This window comes from Talpa europaea, assembly GCF_964194135.1.
Source record: "Talpa europaea genome assembly, chromosome: 15".
Classification (NCBI taxonomy): Eukaryota; Metazoa; Chordata; class Mammalia; order Eulipotyphla; family Talpidae; genus Talpa; species Talpa europaea.
The window spans coordinates 79,395,022-79,412,722 of record NC_140083.1 but is presented as its reverse complement, the minus strand read 5'-3'; the positions used below and the strand labels follow the sequence as shown (position 1 = coordinate 79,412,722).

The 17,701-nt window shown below is 55.1% G+C and overlaps 1 protein-coding gene across 1 annotated transcript; it reads left to right on the top strand.

Moving 5' to 3' along the window:
* Nucleotides 1-3,981: 3,981 nt before the first annotated feature.
* On the top strand, nucleotides 3,982-17,395 carry SPRYD3 (SPRY domain containing 3; the record flags this gene model as incomplete). The annotated part of the gene is made up of 11 exons (XM_084255671.1): nucleotides 3,982-4,058; nucleotides 6,025-6,171; nucleotides 7,125-7,200; nucleotides 7,667-7,791; nucleotides 8,106-8,241; nucleotides 9,098-9,283; nucleotides 15,372-15,521; nucleotides 15,947-16,004; nucleotides 16,591-16,710; nucleotides 16,795-16,967; nucleotides 17,261-17,395. The coding sequence occupies 11 exons, from the start codon at nucleotides 3,982-3,984 to the stop codon at nucleotides 17,393-17,395; spliced, it is 1,383 nt and encodes a 460-aa protein (XP_084111797.1).
* Nucleotides 17,396-17,701: the final 306 nt, after the last annotated feature.

The following is a 17,701-nucleotide window of genomic DNA, read 5'->3' as shown; positions in this document are numbered from 1 at the left end:
CTAAGCTGGTTGTGCATCATCGTGCCCACCTCGGGGCAATGTCTTTCCCCTCCCGCATCCCTCCAGCCTGGATGGCCAGAGTTCCCTGGGGTCAGTGCCAGGAGTCTAATAGCTCCTTCCTGCAGACTGAGACCTTGAGCTCCACCTCACACCTGGAGCAGGAATAGGGCACTCAGGTGGAGTGTGGGCCAAGGTGCAAGCCCCTGGGACTCTGGCCTCTTCGTGAGAGAAGAGCTGCAGACGGCTTCTGCCAGGACCGTGAAAAGACAAAACAGCCTGGGTCACTACTTGGACTTTCCCATAAACTCTACTGCCATGTCCCCCTCTTAAACATTCCCCGCTGTCCTAATGCCCCTCGTGCCCTGCATTGCTCCCGCCCAGTCTTGCCTCCAATTCTGGCATCCCCAGATACTGACTTTCTTTTGAAAACAAGGGGTAGATGAGGGGGTCTCCCAGACCTTTTTGAGCTTTGATTCTGAGGAAAGACAAGTGGTGGCATAGTCCACAGACAGAAAGACCTAGAAAAGGGCTTCATTGGCTATATCATCAGCTACCCCAAAGCCACCTGGCTGGCCTCCAAGCTTTCAGGTCACAGGGACTAAACCCTTGTTACTATTCCTTCACCACAAACCACATTCTTTTTTTTTTTTTTAACATTTATTTATTATGCATACAAAAACTGGGGTACAGGTCAGAGGTGCGGGGGCTGAGAGGATCCACCAGAGACACAGTGGGGAACAGAACAGGCAGATTGACTGAAAAATACACTGCTGAGGGGAGCAGTGGGCGAGTCAGGAGAGGTCTGCTGCGCCGTGAGGGTAGCTCCCTGGCCGGGGATCAGACTCATGCTGCAGTGGCTGCGGACAGCTTCATAGGTTGTGTCTTAACACCTTGTGCCACAAGGGAGGCCCCCATGTGTCCCTTTTTAACAACTCTAATAGTTTATCTTGTTCTAGCGGCTTTTCATGTATTATGTCATGCCTGCTTCTGACTAGCTTATGAACAGGGACCACATCCTCTAGTTTCCTCTGTAAAATGGGTGTGGCAGTATTTGCTTTACAGAATTGATGTAAGAGTTAGAGATAATTCATATAATGTACATGGTGGGCACTCAGTGATTTAGTTTTTCTGTAATGAATGAAGTGACTAACTCAGTTCCTAGCCCACCCTAAAGTATTCAGTATTTGTTGGAGGATTGATGCAACCTTGGTTCAGAATTGTCCTGTGCATTGGATAGCCTCATTGGATTGGAAGAGATACAGAGAAAGGTAATGTTTCCGTGGGGAGAAGATACCAGCCTGTCTGAGCTAACTAAACCGATAAAGGCTCTCTAATCTGAAGAGGAGGCAGAAATATTCATATTCAACTGAAGTTCACTGAATGGTTATTTATATTTAGCATAATTCTCACAATGTTCCATTACCATCTCTATTTTGCAGATAAGAAGACATATTTAGAGAGACTAAGTATGTTGCCAAAGGCCACCAGGATAGATGGTGGGATCCACTGGATTTCAAGTGTAGAAAAACTTTCATTATGTAGAAAAACATTAAGAATGTGGATAAGGGGCCTCCCCTGGTGGCACAGCGGTTGAGCGCTGGGCTGCGAAGCTGCCCGCAGCCTCTGCAGCACCGGTTCGATCCCTGGCCTCCGGGCGAGGGTCCCACATGGCACGCAGACCTCTCCTGCTGCCTGCTGCTCCCCTCAGCAGTGTACTTTGGTCCTTCTGCCTGTTCTGTTCACCGCTCTGGCTCTGGTGAATTCTCTCACCCTCCCGCACTTCTGACTGTACCCAGTGCTTGGATAAATAAATAAAGAAATCAGAGTGTGGACGCATACAAGTTAAATGCAGACTTGTATGCTAGATTCTTTAAATACTCAAACCACGTGTAATTTCTAGAACTAAAGGCTGTTGTTTTTTGGCAAATAAAAGGGATGGTTGCTTTATATTGGAGTGGATGGAAATAAACACAATGAACATATTATGATAAACAGCACAGATTGAAAAAGGAAAGAAGTTAGAAAAGAATTAATAAAATCATAGATAAAATATCTTTGGCAAGTCATGAAAAGACTAGACTTCTTCCTCTTCCTGAACTTTGAGTATACCTCCGAGCCTATCCAAAGGCAACCTGGGGCAGTTTGAGAGCTGGGTTCTTGTGCTTTTGGGGGGGCTAGCTGACTTCCCTTACGTAGACTGTCTTTGGCAAAGCTGTTGAAGAACGAAACCCGACTCTAACGAAATATGGGTTATAATTAATATATATTTTTAAAGATTTATTTATGCATGCAAGAACTGGGGTGCAAGCCAGAGGTGGAGGGGGTGAGAGGATTCACCAGATCCAGAGAGGGGAGCAGAACAGGTGGATCTACTGAAATACACTACTGATGGGAACAGCACATGAGAGATCTGTGGTGCCATGTGGGTCACCTCCCTGGCCCAGGATGGAACTCTGCTTGATAGTGCTGAGACTTAACCCTTTGTGCCACCAGGGAGGCCATGTAGAGTACCTATTTTTTTTTAAGATTTATTTATTTATGCATACAAGAGCTGGGGTACAGGCCAGAGGTGTGGGGGGTTAGAGGATTCACCAGAGACAGAGCCGGGAACAGAACAGCCAGACTGACTGAAATACACTGCTGAGGGGAGTAGTGGGCGAGACAGGAGAGGTCGGCTGCACCATGTGGGTTGCTCCCTGGCCAGTCCAGGATAGAACTCATGCTGCAGAGGCCGCAGATTGCTTCATAGTGCGGTGCTTAATCCTTTGCGCCACCAGGGAGGGCCTAGAGTACCTATTAATGGTAAGTCTTGGATGGGGCCCGGGATCAGAAGGAGCTCACAATCCAGTGGAGGCAGCTCTACATACACAGGTGACTTTAATAATAAAAGACTGTAATTAGTGCTACATGTGGGGTGTTAAGGACACGGTATTTTATTTATTTTATTTATTTAAAGGTTTTTAAAATTTATTTATGCATACAAGAGCTGGGGTGTAGGCCAGAGGTGCGGGGAGTGAGAGGATTCACCCAAGGCAGAGTGGGGAGCAGAACAGGCGGATCTCCTGAAACACACTGCTGAGGGGAGCAGCGGGCAAGACTCCTGAGGTCTGCTGCGCCATGTGCGTTGCTCCCGGCAGCCGGGAATCGAACTCGCGCTGCAGAGGCTGCGGACCTCCCCACAGCGCGGTGCTCAACCCCGGGAGGCCCAGGACACGGCGTTTTAAATGCAGAGGAGGGGAAAACCTTCATATCTGGTGAAATTTGGTGACGGGAGGAAATTGGGGAAGTCCGCTACCTCCCTCCCCGCCCCCCGCAATAACCACCCTTTAGAAGGTGTCCATTAAATCGACATCATAAGCCCAGCCTGACTTCCTTTCCCGCCGAGGCCCCTGGCGCCTGCACGGCCTGCGGTCTCAAGCCACGGCCTTCAGCGACCGAAGCTTCTCCTCCCGGAGCGGCGCACCCCAGTCAGGACGGGCGTCAAGACACGGGCTCGGGCGACTCTAACGCACACGATGACGGCGAAACTGCACGAGCCGCGGGCCCGGCCGGGGCCTCACCGCCCGCGGAGGGCCAAGCCCGGCTCCTCGGGGCGGCGGGCGGCCTGCGAGGACGTGCCTCAGTCCCGCCATCGCGCCGGCCCCGCGGGAGCGCCCGGGAAGGGCTCGCAGCATTTGCGCGCACGTAGAGACCGTCGCCCCGGCGTCTGCCCGCGCAGGAGCCGCCCCCGCCGCCCGGCCAGCGCCCAGCGCGGCGCCCCGCGCGGCTCCCGCGCCGCCACGTCGCCGCCCCCGACCCTGCCCGCGGCGGCGCCGCCCGGCCCCGGCCCCACGCGAGGTACCGGCTTCACCGGGCCGCGCCCCGACCGGCCTGCAGCTTCCGATTGGCTCCTTCAGGTGTCTGTCCTCCGGGGCCGCTGCGGATTGGCCGGGCGGGCGGGGCGGGGCGGGCCCGAGGAGCGTCGCCAGGGCGGGGCCCCGGATGTGTGTGGTGGCGGCGGCCGAAACCTGGAGTGCGGCGCTGAGAGGCCTATGGATGAGGAGGACGCGGCGGCCCCGGTAGGCGGGGATCGGGGCGGGGTCCCGGAGGCCGCGGGTCTCCCGGGAGCGGGAGGCGGGAGGCGGGGGTCTTGGGCGGGGGCTGCGGGGTCAGGGGCGGGGCCTGTCGCTCGGGCCCGCGCTTCCTCCCGGGGAGCCGCCGCGGCGGGGCGGGCGGGGCCGGGCGTAGCTCCCGCCGGGGCCGCGCCCCGCGCCCCGCGCCCCTGCGAGTCCGGAGGGACCGGGCCCTGCGCGGGCGGAGGCGGCGTCCAGGGCGGCCGCCACCCGCGGGGGCCGGGGCTGTGGGGCCGGGCGAGCGTTGCCCGAGGTTTGGGCCCCCGGGGTCTCCCGGGGGTCGTGCCCGGGCGCGGGGCCCCTGGGGCTGGGCCGCGTGGTGCAGGGGGCGCTGCAGAAGGGGTGATGGGCGCAGCGGGGTTGGATCAGCCTGACCAAGGCGTGGTGAGCACCTACTGGGTGCAAGGCCTTGGTGGAACCCCCGATCAGGGTTTTAGAGGTGGGAAAAGCAAAGAGCCTCACCATTTGCTCACCCGGCCCCAGGGAGAAATTCATTCATTCATATGTGAGCACCGCTGGCTGTTTGAGTGCCTGGAGCGTCGTAGTCTCTCCATCTTCCTTCCTCTGAACTGCTTCTCTCATCTCAGTTGTTCAACAATCTCCTCATTAAAATTTTTCGTCACTTCTGCTTTTGCTTCTTATGTTCAGTTCCCCATCCAGCAGCCCACTGGTTTTTAAGATCTGATAAACTTAAGGTCATATCATTTCCTTGTTTAAACTCTTCATAGGGGCCTCCCTGGTGGCGCAAGGGGTTAAGCACCGCACTATGAAGCAATCCACAGCTTCTGCAGCACGAGTTCGATCCCTGGCCGGCCAGGGAGCAACCCACTTGGTGTGGCAGACCTCACCTGACTCGCCCGCTGCCCCCCTCAGCAGCGTATTTCAGTCAGTCTGGCTGTTCTGTTCCTCACTCTCTCTTTTGGTGAATCCTCTCACTCCCCGCATCTCTGGCCTGTACCCCAGCTCTTATATCTATAAATCTTTTTTTTTTTTAAGATTTATTTATTTATACATGCACTGGGTACAGTCAGAGGCGTGGGAGGGTAAGAGAATTCACCAGAGCCAGAGCGGAGAGCAGAATAGGCAGACTGATGAAGTACACTGCTGAGGGGAGCAGCGGGCGGCAGGAGAGGTCTGTGAGCCATGTGGGACCCTCGCCCGGTGGCCAGGGATCGAACTGGTGCTGCAGAGGCTGCGGGCAGCTTCGCAAGCCAGCGCTCAACCGCTGCGCCACCGGGGAGGCCCAATCAATAAATCTTTTAAAAAAAAAACAAAAAAACTCTCCATAGGTTTCCCGCCCCACTTGGAATAAAATCCAGACTCCTTAATGTGGGCTGTAGGCTCTTGATCTGGCCCCCACTTTCCTCCTGACTTCTTGTACATGGCCCCTGCATTCCCTGCACACCAGCCACCCTGGCCTTTCTGTTTCTCTCCCACCTCAGGACCTGTTCCCTGGCTGTCCCCTCTGCCTGGAATGCTCCTTCTGGGGCTTGTCACATGCTGGTATCTTCTCATCGCCACTCAGATGTCACCTCCTCAGAAAGGCCTTCTCTGTCCGCTCTCACCAAAGTATTCTTTAGCTAGTCTTCACCCCATTATTCTTTATCACGTCACCCTGCTCTTTACCCCACTAACACTGCCATGTCTGTTTACTGTCTGTCATGCCCCCCCACTTGAAGGAACCCCTGTGAGGACAGGAGTCCTATCCATCTTGTTCACAGCTGCTTTCTCAGCACCTCAAACAGTGCACAGTGGGAGCTGAAATGATGAATGAAAGGGTGAGGATGGGGATTTTGGGATCAGTCTGGGCAGCTGATTTCGAGGCCAGTGCCCTCTCCGCATTCTGGGTCCAGCAGCTCGAGGGCTCTGCTCAGGCCCCTGCTAGTCCTCAGGCCGCTTCTCCCTTTGGCAGGTTTGTTCTCATGAACAAGATGGATGACCTCAACCTGCACTACCGGTTTCTAAACTGGCGCCGGCGGATCCGGGAGATTCGGGAAGTCCGTGCTTTTCGATATCAGGAGAGGTTCAAGCACATTCTCGTAGATGGAGACACTCTGAGGTGAGTTTAGAGGAATGCGTCCATGTTTTCTTGCCTGTGCCACATCTTTGGCAGAGGCAGAGGACTGTCAAGACTACTCTGGGGGAGGGGGCTTTTGACCCTGGAGGCCTTTCTGAGTAGAGGGGTGGGTTTTGCTTCATCCTGAACTCCCTTATGTCTGCCTTTGGGTCACACTGTCCTCGTCTGGCATTGTCAGAGCTGGGAGGCTGCTGGGGTGTCGGGGTTGCCCAAATGCCTTGTTGAGAGGACGCCAGTGGGTCTGTGGGGTGTCTGGGTCCCCTGCCTGCAGTTCAGTGGCCATTGTCAGTAGTGCAGTTGCTGTTTTGGGAGGGACAGTTCTGTAGTGCCTCCTGCCCACCATCTTCCAACCCTTTGGCTTGTGTATTTGTGTGTTTTCTTCTTCTTTTCTGGCTTGATCCCTTTCCCTGACTCCTTCTGAGCTGAATTCTCTCACAGAGTTGTCCCTGACGGAGTGTTGGGGAGGGAAGGAAGTAGTGCTATTTAGCCAGAAGATAAGAAAGCTGAGGAAGGGGCATTGAATAACTGTCTTTCAATCTACGAAGGGCTGTGGTACAGAGGATAGAGACCAGCCGTTCTCCAGCTCCACTGAGGACAGAGCCAGAGGATAAGGGCCGAAGCTGCAGCATGAGGGATTGAGGTTAGACAGGGTTGTGAGACCCCGGCAGGCAACTGAGGGAGGCTCTGCATTCTTTTCCCCCGTAGATGAAGAAGCCCGGCTTGTGTTGGTCTGGTATGGGTTGGACCCTGGCTGCAAGCAGTGGGAGGGGTGGGGCGGCTCAAGTATCTTGTCACGGTGTCTGCGCAGATCCTGAAGTATGGCCTGATGGATTCTCCTCGTGCTGGCCCTGGCAGGGTGGGGGTGGGGATGCTGAGGCCCCCCCCGCAACTCATGAACCGGCTGCTAATGGAACTCTCCCTCATTCCTCCTTCAGTTACCATGGAAACTCTGGTGAAGTTGGCTGCTATGTGGCTTCTCGACCCCTGACCAAGGACAGCAATTATTTTGAGGTGATCCAAGCAGTGGGTGGGCAGAGCAGGGGGTGAGATGATTAAGCTCTAAGGAGCTTTTGTCTGAGATTCATGATCTGATCCTTTAAATTTCCCATCAAGGCTGTCCTTTTGTGTGGGGAAGGGGCACGCATCTGAGAGACAGGTGCCCTGAGTGCTGCCACCGGGCCCTTCCGCTCCCTTGCTCCTCCTCACCTAGGTAGACTTGGACCCATGTCCTTTCCCACCCCCTGATCCCAGCCCACCATCTACTCCATCTTCTGTCTTTTCCCTAAGCAATGATAGTAAAGTAGCCCCCCCCCCCACCGCCCCGCTCTCCCTTTGGGTGCCCTGTCTTTGTCTCAGATTCTCTCATGTCTTTTACCTCTTGGGGGCTCAGCCTCCTCTGATGTCTTTGTTTCCTTCCCCAAAACACTCAGCAGTTCATCCCTTTCCCCACCCCTGCTAACTGCCGGCTGTCCCCCAGGTGTCTATTGTGGACAGCGGGGTACGGGGCACCATTGCTGTGGGCCTGGTTCCTCAGTACTACAGCCTGGATCACCAGCCTGGCTGGCTGCCTGACTCCGTAGCCTACCATGCTGACGACGGCAAGTGAGTTGCCCCCGTGAAACCTGCCCCTTTCCTGTGGATTCGGGAATCTTAGATATAACAGGCTACCTCAGGGTGACCCTTGTCATTCCTTCACCTGTCTTGGGGTATTTCTTGGTTTTTCTGATCAGGACAGGCAGGTGGTCCAATGGCTACCCTTGGATGTTTGCAGACTTGGAGGGGAGGGTGAACCCCATGGCAGGATATCAGGATCTCACAGAGTGACTGGGAGCAGTGAGACATGAAGCCTCCGCTATCAGCGCGGGGGAGAGGTTGCGAGGCCAGAGTCGAGTCCCATGTCTGTTTTCTGTCCATAGGCTGTACAATGGCCGAGCCAAAGGTCGCCAGTTTGGGTCAAAGTGCAACTCTGGGGACCGAATTGGTTGTGGCATTGAGCCTGTGTCCTTTGATGTGCAGACTGCCCAGATATTCTTCACCAAGAACGGGAAGCGGGTGAGTGGGAAACCCCAGGCGGGCAGCTTGGAGCTGTCCCAGCACGCGTGCGGCAGCGATAAACAGGAGTGCTGCCGGGACCTAGCCAGGGGCCCACAGGCTCTGTCCCCACTGCCTTCAGTGCAGCCTCTGATCCTCCTGGAGTAAAAGGTTCTTCTGCATGTGGAAGGCACTTTCCCAGCTCAGAGGCACTAGGACATTACCCTGATGTAGCTGTGGAGGGCAAGTTATTGTAGTGGGGGGCAGAAATTGTGGGGGACAAAATTGGGAAGGATTTGGGCAAAAAAAAAAGGGGGTGGAAGATGATAGTCTGACTGTAGAAAGCTGGAGGTCCTCTATGTATTGTTGGCTTGAGAGCTTTTGAGGATATGTCCTGTCTGTGTTTATTTTGCTTATATTTTGCTTATATTTCCCTTCCCTCTTCAGAAAGAGACTTTAGTGGTGATGAGATGGATACATGAGCGAAGTGAAGCCAGAGACTCTGGCTTTCTTTCTTTTCCCAGCTCCATCTCTGCCCTGGGAAAACTGCTTTCTAAGGCCTTGTCTGGGTGGTCCTGCTCCCTTAGCATCTGTACCTCCTGCTTTGCTGCTCCGGTTCACACTCATGTGTACCCAGTGTATTTGGCAGCAAGTCAAGGGACTTGTGTTGGCCTCTAGCTCTGTGGTCACTTTGCTCTACCAGGAGGGCTTCGCAGCTTTTTAAACTTTTCTATAACTCTGGGTTTTTCTTTTTTTTTTTTAAATCTGTCAGTGTGTATAATTATTCGTTGCATTATCTCAAAAGGACCCTTGTGAAAATGAGGTGAGCTATGGGGAGGGGAGCCAGCTAGCAGCTCTGTCCCTCTCTCCACTGCAGGTGGGCTCTACCATCATGCCCATGTCCCCAGATGGGCTGTTCCCAGCTGTGGGCATGCACTCCCTGGGTGAGGAGGTGCGACTACACCTCAATGCTGAGCTGGGCCGTGAGGACGACAGCGTCATGATGGTGGACAGTTACGAAGACGAATGGGGCCGGCTGCACGACGTCAGAGTCTGTGGAACTGTGAGTAGGGGGCCCTTGGAAGGGCTGGGCAGAACTGTAGGCCACACAGCAGTTGGAATCACTCAGATGGGGATTGGGGCAGTGGCTTTTGTAGGGGTTTGAGAGACAAGAGTGTGAACAGGATAGCCTGAGACATGGACACGGTCTGTTGGGTCTAGATCCCTGTTCTTCTGGGGGCTGAATCCCTTTCTTCTCTTCTGTCATGTGACAGCTCAGGTTAGTTTCGCTTGCAGAACATGTAGTGGTTCTCTTTCACCTTCTTTGGTTCCTTAGACACCTGCTGCCCTCTGCTGCCCTGCCTTTGAGGGGTTGGGGCTGATTTGGAGACAGCTCAGCTGGCCCACACCTTCCATTCACAGTGCTGTGGGACAGCTGTGGCCCCAGGTCCCACACGTGGGGGTGGAGGCTCTTTGAGACTTTTATCAAGTGTCAGCGTTAATTTCTTCTGTTTTCCCTATACATTCATACAGGGTGAGAATAGAGGTGGGTGAATATTCAGTAAGAACCCCTAACCCTAAATCTTAATCCCTAATCCCTAAAACTTCATATCATGCCTGTATTAGGTTTTAAACTTCTTTGGGGAGCATGCCTTGAGAGAGGGAAATTCTTCATGTCTACCCTCTGTGAGTGGATGCTGAGTCAGGGGTTTGGCCGTGACCTCTCGTGGGCTGCTCAGGCCTCCTACTTCGAATTGTCCCTCTCTTGCCCTCCTGCCCCGAGCTCAGCCTTCTTCTCCACCCTCTGGCCTTCTCACCCCAACCCGGGCTGTTTTCAACTCAGCTTTTGAGAGCAAAACAGAAGCAGTGGGGGGTGGAAATGGATTATGAGCAAGACTCTCCCCTTCTGGAGTTCAAGGTGAGTCAAACTCAGGAAAATGGCAGAAAGTGTGCCCTCCTGCTACTTCTGACACTCTGCACCTCCTTGTGGCACTGGGATCACATACTGCAGTGGTTATGAGCTAGGAGGCCTTAGTGCCCACTATGTGACCCGTCTTTCCCCTTCCACCACCATTTTGACAACATCCACACAGTTGAACTTGGGCCTGAGCCAGGGCGATGTTCCAGCTCTTATTCCTGACCTCTCCTCAAGAGTTTTTTCCTGGCATCCTTTCCCTGCCTGGACCTGTCCCCACTCTGCTCCCAGCTCCTCCCAGGCAATCTTTTTTAATTGATGCAGAATCTTGTAGTCATTTATAAATAGCTTTCCTTCCTCTCTGCCTTCCCCCAAGTCCCCTCAGGACACTCATTTAAGAATTTTTTCTTTCTTAGACGTAAACTGTTGAGTTTGGCTCTTCTCAGGCCCTCACCCCAGCTTGGGACAGCTGTCAGAGTGGGCAGCCTGCTCCCTGCGTCCTTGCTGCTCTGGGGCAAGCTTGGGTATGAGCCTCTTGAAGGACAGCTGCCTCTCTTCCGGTCTTGCCAGCTCCCCCCATCCTCTGCTGTCCTGCCCACCAGCCCTCCTTGTCTCTTGGCCGCCTTTCTTTTTTCTCCTCCTAACCATGGGCTGTATTTCTGACCTGGTGATCAGCATTGTGTTTGCCTGGAGAAGCCTGGGAGAGGTCATTTAGGTCATGCGTGTGCTCCTGTTTCTAGAGATGTCTAGCACAGCTGTTTTTCCTTTTTGCCCTTCCTGATTTTTACACCTGCCTCCAGGGGGCCCTTCCTTGGACCTCAGACCCCTGCAGCTTCTCCTGCCTTAGGTGAGGTTCTCAGTAAAGTGCCTTTTTGGAACATAGAGTTTTGAGAGAGACTTTGATGTCATCCATTCCAGGGTTTCTCACAGGGGAGATTGTTGGTATTTTAGGTGAAACAGCTCCTCGATGTGCAAGAGGTTTAGTATTCCTGGTCCCCAGACATAAGGTGCTAGCAGCCCCCTCCCCTAGGCATCGTGACAGTCACACAGCTCTGAATAGCTTCTTGTTTTGCTGTTGATGAAAAAATAGTCCCAGAGGAAAATGAAAAGTTTTGTTGAAATGTCCAACAGCGAAATGGTAGCAAAACTTAGTTCAGCTGCTCATTCTTTGCTCCCTGCCCACTGCCTTCCACTAATACATGCTGAAACCTTCTACCCAAGCCTGCCTTTCTGTCGCCAGTCATTTCTTCTCCTCCTGCCTGCTTCTCCTAAGATGAAACCGGAATTCCTGGACTTAAATTCCCACTTCTCCTGGGGTTCCCCGTCTGGTTTCTGTAACCAAGACCCTTGTAGGTGAGTTTGCTTCATAACCTTGGGATTCTTTCTCTCCTAGCCATTTGTCTCAGCTTTGATGTCTCGCTTCTCATTGGTTTTTCCTACAAAGGAAAGCAAATTCAATTTCTGCCTTTTATTTTTCCTCTAGCATTTCACTATGAAAAATTTCAAACATACAGAAAAGTTTAAAAAATAGTTCTTTGAACACCCATATACTTAACCATATAGCTTCAGTACTTGTTAATATTTGGTCCTGATTGATCTGAGCATTTAGTTGCAGATAGGCCTGGTCTCATGAGTAGAATGCTCCCCCTGCTTCCTCGGGCCTCAGTTTCCCTCCTAAACGGTTCCCCCATCGCCAGAACTCTGAGGTCTTGAAGAGTTGCTACCACATTTACTCAGAGTAGGGGTGTTGCTCCCTCCTGACTCCTGTCCCCAGGACTTGCAAAGTGAGGTGAGTGTGGAGGGTGGGGGGCAGTAGGTAAAGCTGGGGGATTAGGCCCATTCTTTCTTTGGTTCCTGTTCATAGTTCCTCTGACAACTCCTTAGAGACTGCGCAACAGCTTTGGTATACAAAGTGGGGTGAATGAGGCCTCACCCTCCCAGGGGTCCTCCCCAGACCCAACCCAAGTAGAGTCCGTGTTGGGGCCTGAGCTGGCTGGTGGGGAGCATGATCTTGGTTCTTGTTTCAACTGCTCTGGGCCCTCAGGGCACTGAGCCCTCCTTGGCTGCTGTCAAGAGGGATTAGGATCTCTACTGGGAAGAGGAAGAGGGTGGATACCAGCAGGGGAGAAGAGACTGAGAAGGCCTACGGGTGGGGGCGGGGGAGCAGTGGGGTGCAGGAGGCTCTGTGCACTCTGGCCTCAGTTACCCAGTTAACCTGTGTGACCTCTTAAGGCTTTGGTGGTTGTGTGCATGTACGGAGTTGGTGTGGGTAGGAGGGGACTTGAAAGCTCTGAGGAAAGGGTTCCCCTTACCCCACCAAAGATGTAGAACATTCCTCTTGTGTAGAGAGATGCTGGGAAGACGGCTGCTCCCAGAGTAACTAGGAGTGGGCGTCTGTCCTGGGGAACCAGTGACAGTTTTGGGAGCCCCTAATTGGTGGTGAGGGCTGGGATGAAAGTTCATTTCCTTCTTTGTGATTGGCAGATCTAATCGATGGTAGCTTTGAGGTGGCTGTTAAAGTTTAGGGAGCACTAATATGCTAGCATGTTCCAATGCAACCCTCATTTCCAGCATTAGGAAAGGCAGAAATGTGTGTAATCCCCTATTGGCTGTCAGGCTCCATGCTAAGCACTTGACCCTCCCTTCACTGGGCCTCCTCACCCATTTATGGAGATGCAGGTCGTAGTATCCCTATTTTACAGAGGTTTAAAGAAATGTAAGTCGTGGGGCCTCCCTGGTGGCGCAAGGGATTAAGTCTCAGCTCTATGAAGCGATCCACAGCCACTGCAGCGCGAGTTTAATCCCCGGCCAGGGAGCTACCCACATGGCACAGCAGACCTCCTGTCTCCCTGCTGCTCCCCTCAGTAGTGTATTTCAGTAGATCTGCCTGTTCTGCTCCCCACTCTGTCTCTGGTGAATCTTCTCACCTCCCTGCACCTCTAGCCTGTACCCCAGTTCTCAGATGCATAAATTAAAAAAAAAAAGTGCAGGTCACTTGTTGATGGTAGGTAGCTAGTGTGTAAGGGCAGTTATGGTTTGAACCCAGGTCTGTTTGCTTCTCTTTCAAACTAAGAGCCATCTGAGACATAGATCGAGGGACCAACATGAAGATTCTAGCAATTCAGACTGTAGGAAGTAAACTGCCCATCTCCTCTGTGTTCCTCTAAGGAGGGTAGGAGTGAACTCAGATTTAAGAGTCAGTCTATCAGGCTGGCTGCCCCCCTTGTGTAAATGTTCCCAGGAGGCTCCCTGGGGCAGGGAGTCAGAGTGGATCAGGGATGACCCGGGCCAGTTGGTGTGGCTTCCTCCCCAGGGTGAGCGGTTCTCTTGCATAGGCACCAAGTCCTCCAGGCTGTCGCAGTCTGCGCAGGCTTCTCTGCAGGATGGAAGTGGGTTTTAGAGTCCCATTTTAATGCATTTCTTCCTCTTGCATAGGGGCGAACTCCTGCCTGAGCCACAGATGAAACTACCGCAGCGGCCCTTGTCTGGGCTGAGGCAGAAGGAATGGCTGGGCGGGTTTTTCCCAAGGACCATGATCTGGAGCCGCTGTCTCTTGGCTCCGGAAGTGGAGAGCACTGTTTTCCTATGCTGAGGCCAGTTGGATAGAGTGGTCTAGGGCAGCTGTGGGGTCCCCCACCCAGTTCTGCAATGCTGGACGGAGAGGGTGGGCTCGGGCTGCTTAGACTGGGAGTGTAAGCTGATTCATGTGCGCCAGGCCACAGCCTGCTTGGCCGGTGGGGAGCGGTGGGGGGCGGGGAGCCCAGGTCAAAGAGAGGACACTCAGGACCTTGAGCAGAATTCGGACAGCGTGGGACTTCGTCCCCGCTAAGGCAGAAGACAGCCTGGCGGGGGATCTCTTCCTGATGAGAGGAAGTGTGGGAAGACCTGGACTAGGAGCCTGACTGCCAGACAGCAGAGCAGCCCGGCTGGTGTCAGATCGGGCCGTGGGAAGTAGAGCAGGGCGAACCCGGGGGTGAGTGTAGCCGGTGCCCCACACGCCTCTGGCTTCTCTTCTGGATCCTACCCTGTGCCTCCAGCTCTCTTTGGAGAGGAGGTGGGGATGGGCTGGAGGTAGCAGGGCTTTGGGGAGCCAGGGCTGAGAAGGGGACCAGGTTCCCCTATTCCCACTCTCCGAAGGCTTCCACTCTGGTGCAGGCGAACATAATTCCTTTCTTGTTCAGGCAGGAGTGCCCTGTGGGATGGGAGCCCAATACCCCAGGGTTTTTCAGGGCTGAGCAGAGTCCCTGAGGAGCGTTTTCTCTAGGGCTAGAGGGCTGGGAGGGTAGAAGAAAGTCTGGTGGGACAGTTTGGCTAATTAAAAAGGGATTAAGGGATCCCAGGTGATGTTAAGGGTGGGGGAGAGAGGGGATGGGGTTGAGTCATCGTCCCATTATTGTCATGACAACGGATAAATAAATCCTCCCCGGTTGGGGGTTGCCACCCCATCATGCCCAGGCAGGACCATTGTGGGACTGGAGCGCCCGTCAGTCGTGCCCGCTCCCACCTCCATGCCCTTGCCCCAGCTTGACAGGACCACGAGGGCTGGGAGCAGGAGGCCTGCCTTCCTGTCTTTCTTCTGCCTGCTCCCCTCGCATGTTAAATGCCAGAGTCAAGCTGGCCCTTCCGGGCTCCCAGCTCCCCTGACCACCTCCCTGGCTCAGCTCCGAACAGCCCTGCTCGAGCCAAGTAAAGCAGAACCCTTGAGAAATGACATCAGTCCCACCCCAGGCAGATTTGGCTTTGGAGCTGGTCCCCCCGCCCCAAACATCTGGAGATGGCACAGGCCTCTGCATCCTCCCTGTCCCCATTGCGGGCCGCCCCCGGAAAGTCATCAGGTTTCCTCTGGCCTGGCCCTTGCTCCCGGGTCTCGGTGCTCGGGGGCGCTGGGGTGGGCCTCTCCCGGCAGGGAAGGGCAGGGTTATTCAGGGAGATGATGACATCACCCTGAGCCCCTTCGCCGGGGTGGCTGTCCTGTCGTCGCTGTCTCTCTAGTGGGCAGGTGGCTGCGGCAGACGAGGGGGAGGGGCGGGGGGGGCAGTGTCGTGGCCCTGTTTTTCCTGCCGCCACCTTCACTGCCCCTCCCAGTTCTCCCAGCCCGCCTTGTGCCTCCAGGCCCTTTCCCCTCCTGCCAGGCCTTTTTGTCAGACCCAGGAGACGGGGTCCCAGACTCCCTGGGGTCCAGGGTTCCAGGACAGGAGTCAACCTGCCCCGTGGCGCTCACGGCTCTCCCCCGCAGCTGCTGGAGTACTTGGGCAAGGGCAAGAGCATTGTCGACGTGGGGCTGGCTCAGGCCCGGCGCCCGCTCAGCACCCGGAGCCACTACTTCGAGGTGGAGATCGTGGACCCTGGAGAGAAATGCTACATCGCCTTGGGACTGGCCCGGAAGGTGCTGGCTTTTCCCCTGCGGGGCTCCACTCTGGGCTCTCGGGGTGGGGCGGGAGCTCTTGGAGGAATTGGGGCGAACTGTGGAGCGTTAACTGTCTCAGGTTAATTATCTTCTCGCGAGACAGACAGGCGAGGGGATCTGCCGTGTAGGCGTGTAGACCCCACGTGACCCAGGACTTGTGAGAGTGTCACGTCTGTACCCCACACGCTCAGGCTGGTGGCTGGTGGGGCTGCGGCAGCCTGCGGCCCTGCCCGAGAAAGCCAGGTTGTGCTTCCCCTGCAACCTTTTAAGTGCCTGAAGGCTCTCAGGCTGCGGAGGTGAGCAGCCATGTGTGTGGTAGCCTGTTCCAGAAAATTAAAGGCTCAGATGCCACTCTCCCTTTCTGTGTGTGGTACTATAGATTTTCTTCTGTCTTCTTGGTGCAGGATTATCCCAAGAACAGGCACCCAGGATGGAGCAGAGGGTCTGTGGCTTATCACGCAGGTGAATTGGGCTGGCTTGGGGACGCTGGGATTGCGGGGGGTGCAGACACAGGGATGGCCCATCTTCCTGCTGTCCTTACCAGTGGCCCCTCCTCCAGCAGCTGGCTGCAGAGACTCCCCTGCTGCCAGACCTCCCCTCCCCAAGCCTCCAGTGCTTTCTCCTCATCTGTTTTTCCTCCTAGCCCTTAAAGCCAGGGGAGCAGAGCAGGGGTGGGGGGGTCTGGACAAAGCTGGACATTCCAGGCCTCTGAGCTGCTTCCTTCTGCGCCCTTCCTGTGGATTCTGCATTTTCTTTTTTTGGTCAGCTTGATTTTTAGGACTTTCTTTAGAAAAATACAAGCTGTGAGTTCCTGACCCCGCTGCTGCCCTCTCCACACCCCCTCACCTTTGGACCATCTCCCTGAGGGAGTCTCCCACTAGCCTTTGGAGCTACCAGACATTGTCTGGTACCCTCTCCCCACTTCGGACCCTGCCCTTCCCGGGGGCTGCGGGGCCAGGGAATCATCCCCTGCGAGCGGGCACTGTCTGGGTGGGCATAGACTGCCAGTCCCTGTTTCTTCAAGGGTATGTCCTTTTGCCTTCCACAGATGACGGCAAGATCTTCCATGGCAGTGGCGTGGGGGACCCCTTTGGGCCACGCTGTTATAAAGGGGACATTATGGGCTGTGGAATTATGTTTCCCCGGGACTACATTCTGGACAGCGAGGGTGAGTGGGGTGGGGGTGGCTTAGCAGGCTGGTTGGGCAGGGTGGGGGTGGATGCACAGGAGCTCAGGTCTCCTGGACTTCTAGGTGACAGTGATGACAGCTGTGACACAGTGATCCTGTCCCCGACCGCCCGAGCCGTCCGGAACGTCCGGAATGTCATGTACCTGCACCAGGAAGGGGAAGAGGAAGAGGAGGAAGAGGAAGAGGAAGAAGATGGGGAAGAGATAGAGCAGGAGCATGAGGGCAAGAAGGTGGTGGTGAGTAGGGGGAGGTGTGGGACTGGCCCATGTTCTTGTGCCTGGGCAAGGGCTAGTCCTAGCCTGGTATCCAGTGCCCCTGGGGCGGTGGAAGTTGCCTGGGGGCGCTGAGCTGGGGAGACTGGTTTCCAGCCTCAGGATGCCCTCTTGTGGTTGCTTCTAGCATCACCCTGTCTCCCCTTTCAGCCGGGCTGGGAGTTGGGAGTGATCAGGGTTCAGGCCTGTGTGGCCCTTGCCTCCCCTGAGCAGAGGCCAGAGCCACCTGTCCCACCTTCTCCCCCCTCCACCCCTAGGTTTTCTTCACTCGGAATGGCAAGATCATTGGCAAGAAGGATGCCGTGGTACCTTCTGGGGGTTTCTTCCCCACCATTGGGATGCTGAGCTGTGGGGAGAAAGTCAAAGTGGACCTGCATCCCCTGAGTGGCTAGGAGCTCCTCCCTCGCCTGCGCCTTCCCCCTGCTTACCCTGTGCAGGACCAGGTAGGCAGTGCTGGGACTTCCACGAGGATTGGCTTAGCAAGTGGCCCCTGGGGGTGCATGGCCACTGCACCTACCAGATTAGGCCCTGCCAGGCTCCCCTGTGTCCATCTTTCTGACCTGGTGCTGCCTCATCATCAGTCCCTGGGCCTGAGCCCCTGGTGGGACAGGGTAGGCTCACAGACGGCTGCTGCTGTATTGGTGGGTCCCACCGGCTTGGGCTGTGGGCTCTCGCATCCTCCTTTCCCCACCGGCCCT